This window comes from Acanthisitta chloris, unplaced genomic scaffold (genome assembly GCF_000695815.1).
Source record: "Acanthisitta chloris isolate BGI_N310 unplaced genomic scaffold, ASM69581v1 scaffold40383, whole genome shotgun sequence".
Taxonomy (NCBI): domain Eukaryota; kingdom Metazoa; phylum Chordata; class Aves; order Passeriformes; family Acanthisittidae; genus Acanthisitta; species Acanthisitta chloris.
In genome coordinates this window covers 3949-5193 of record NW_008666146.1, presented here as the reverse complement: position 1 = coordinate 5193, position 1245 = coordinate 3949, and the positions used below count along the sequence as shown (strand labels likewise).

Below are 1245 nucleotides of genomic sequence, written 5' to 3'. Positions count from 1 at the left end.
CGTGGGTACCTGCAGTGCCTCCCATTTTCTATCAGCTGGGAATCTAATGAACAGGCTTCTCTGCGGTTTTTTTCTTCCAGGCTATGAGTAAGACATTCCCATGTTAAATAGGACAGACACATCTCCCTGCAGCCTGCGCTGCACGTTACGTGACGCTGGTGAAGTGCTGGGAATTGGCTGCTCTAGGTCACTTCACCTGGGTCTGCCAAAGCTAAGAAAACACACGGTGAAGTAATAGGCTGATTTGGCTGTGCTGCAGGAAACTCCCCTTTAAGAGCTTACTGCTGCACGGCCTGAAGGATGCTGGTTCTTCCTTGCTGGGGAGGGGTGATCTGTTCCCTTACTGCTGCCTAGAGAGATGAGAATAATAATACACTTTAAGACCCCCAAGCTGAAAATATTGCTGCCCAAGCCCCTAAGTGCCCATGCTCTTTACCAGCTCATTCCATTCCCTGAGTGATGCAGACACAGGGGTTCCCTGGGCCTGGGGGTGCAGGAGGGGCTGGAACTCCCTTGGTGCACGGCACAGCCCCCACTGAGGTCACCAGGTCCCTCACGGCTCGTGGGAGGTTCAAACCTTACAAAACTGTGCTCGTCGTGCTGTGCAGCTCTGCCCTCAGAGCACCCCGTGGATGCACGCTGAGTCTGTAGCCTCAGAGCTTTCAGGTTTGCTGAGTAAGCGAATTATTAACCACTAATGAACTTTCCTTCCTGCTTACATTAGTGCTTTCAGAAAATTTAAGGTCTGGATACAGTTTCCTGTTGGGTTAAAATAAGTTTAAATTGAGGAAGCCCGAGAGCATCTGGGCTTGAGTAGTGCAAAAAAAGTATGTGTTGTTTCTTTGCAGTTTTTCTTGGTTTGGGCTTTCTGTCTGTGGATGAACTATTGAAGATGCCATCTTGACCATAGGAAAATAGTAATGTGACTGTTTCTTTTTCTCCCTCCTCTGTAGGCCTACGGACATGAGGTGGTTAAGAGTAGATGATGAGATGCCTCAACACGTTGTAGTGTCTGGTTCAAACCTTCTCATTAGTAACCTAAACAAAACAGATAATGGTACATACCGCTGTGAGGCTTCCAACGCGGTGGGGAAATCACATGCGGATTACATGCTGTTTGTATACGGTACGTGAGAAAAACCACCGTTCTTCTAGACTCGTTTACACGTAATTGCAACATGCCCTTCTTGGAAAGCTGTGACACAGTTAACATTTGCCTGACGCCAGATTTGCAGAGCTGGAGCC

The 1245-nt window shown here is 48.3% G+C and overlaps 1 protein-coding gene across 1 annotated transcript in view; it reads left to right on the top strand.

The window, feature by feature from the left end:
* CADM1 (cell adhesion molecule 1) overlaps window positions 1–1245 on the top strand; it is a gene marked incomplete at its 5' end in the record, with an annotated part of 18545 nt that overhangs the window by 14286 nt on the left and 3014 nt on the right. The window contains one exon of the mRNA XM_009071981.1: window positions 954–1126. Coding sequence (XP_009070229.1) covers window positions 954–1126 — 173 coding nt within the window. The remainder of the gene's footprint in view (window positions 1–953; window positions 1127–1245) is intronic.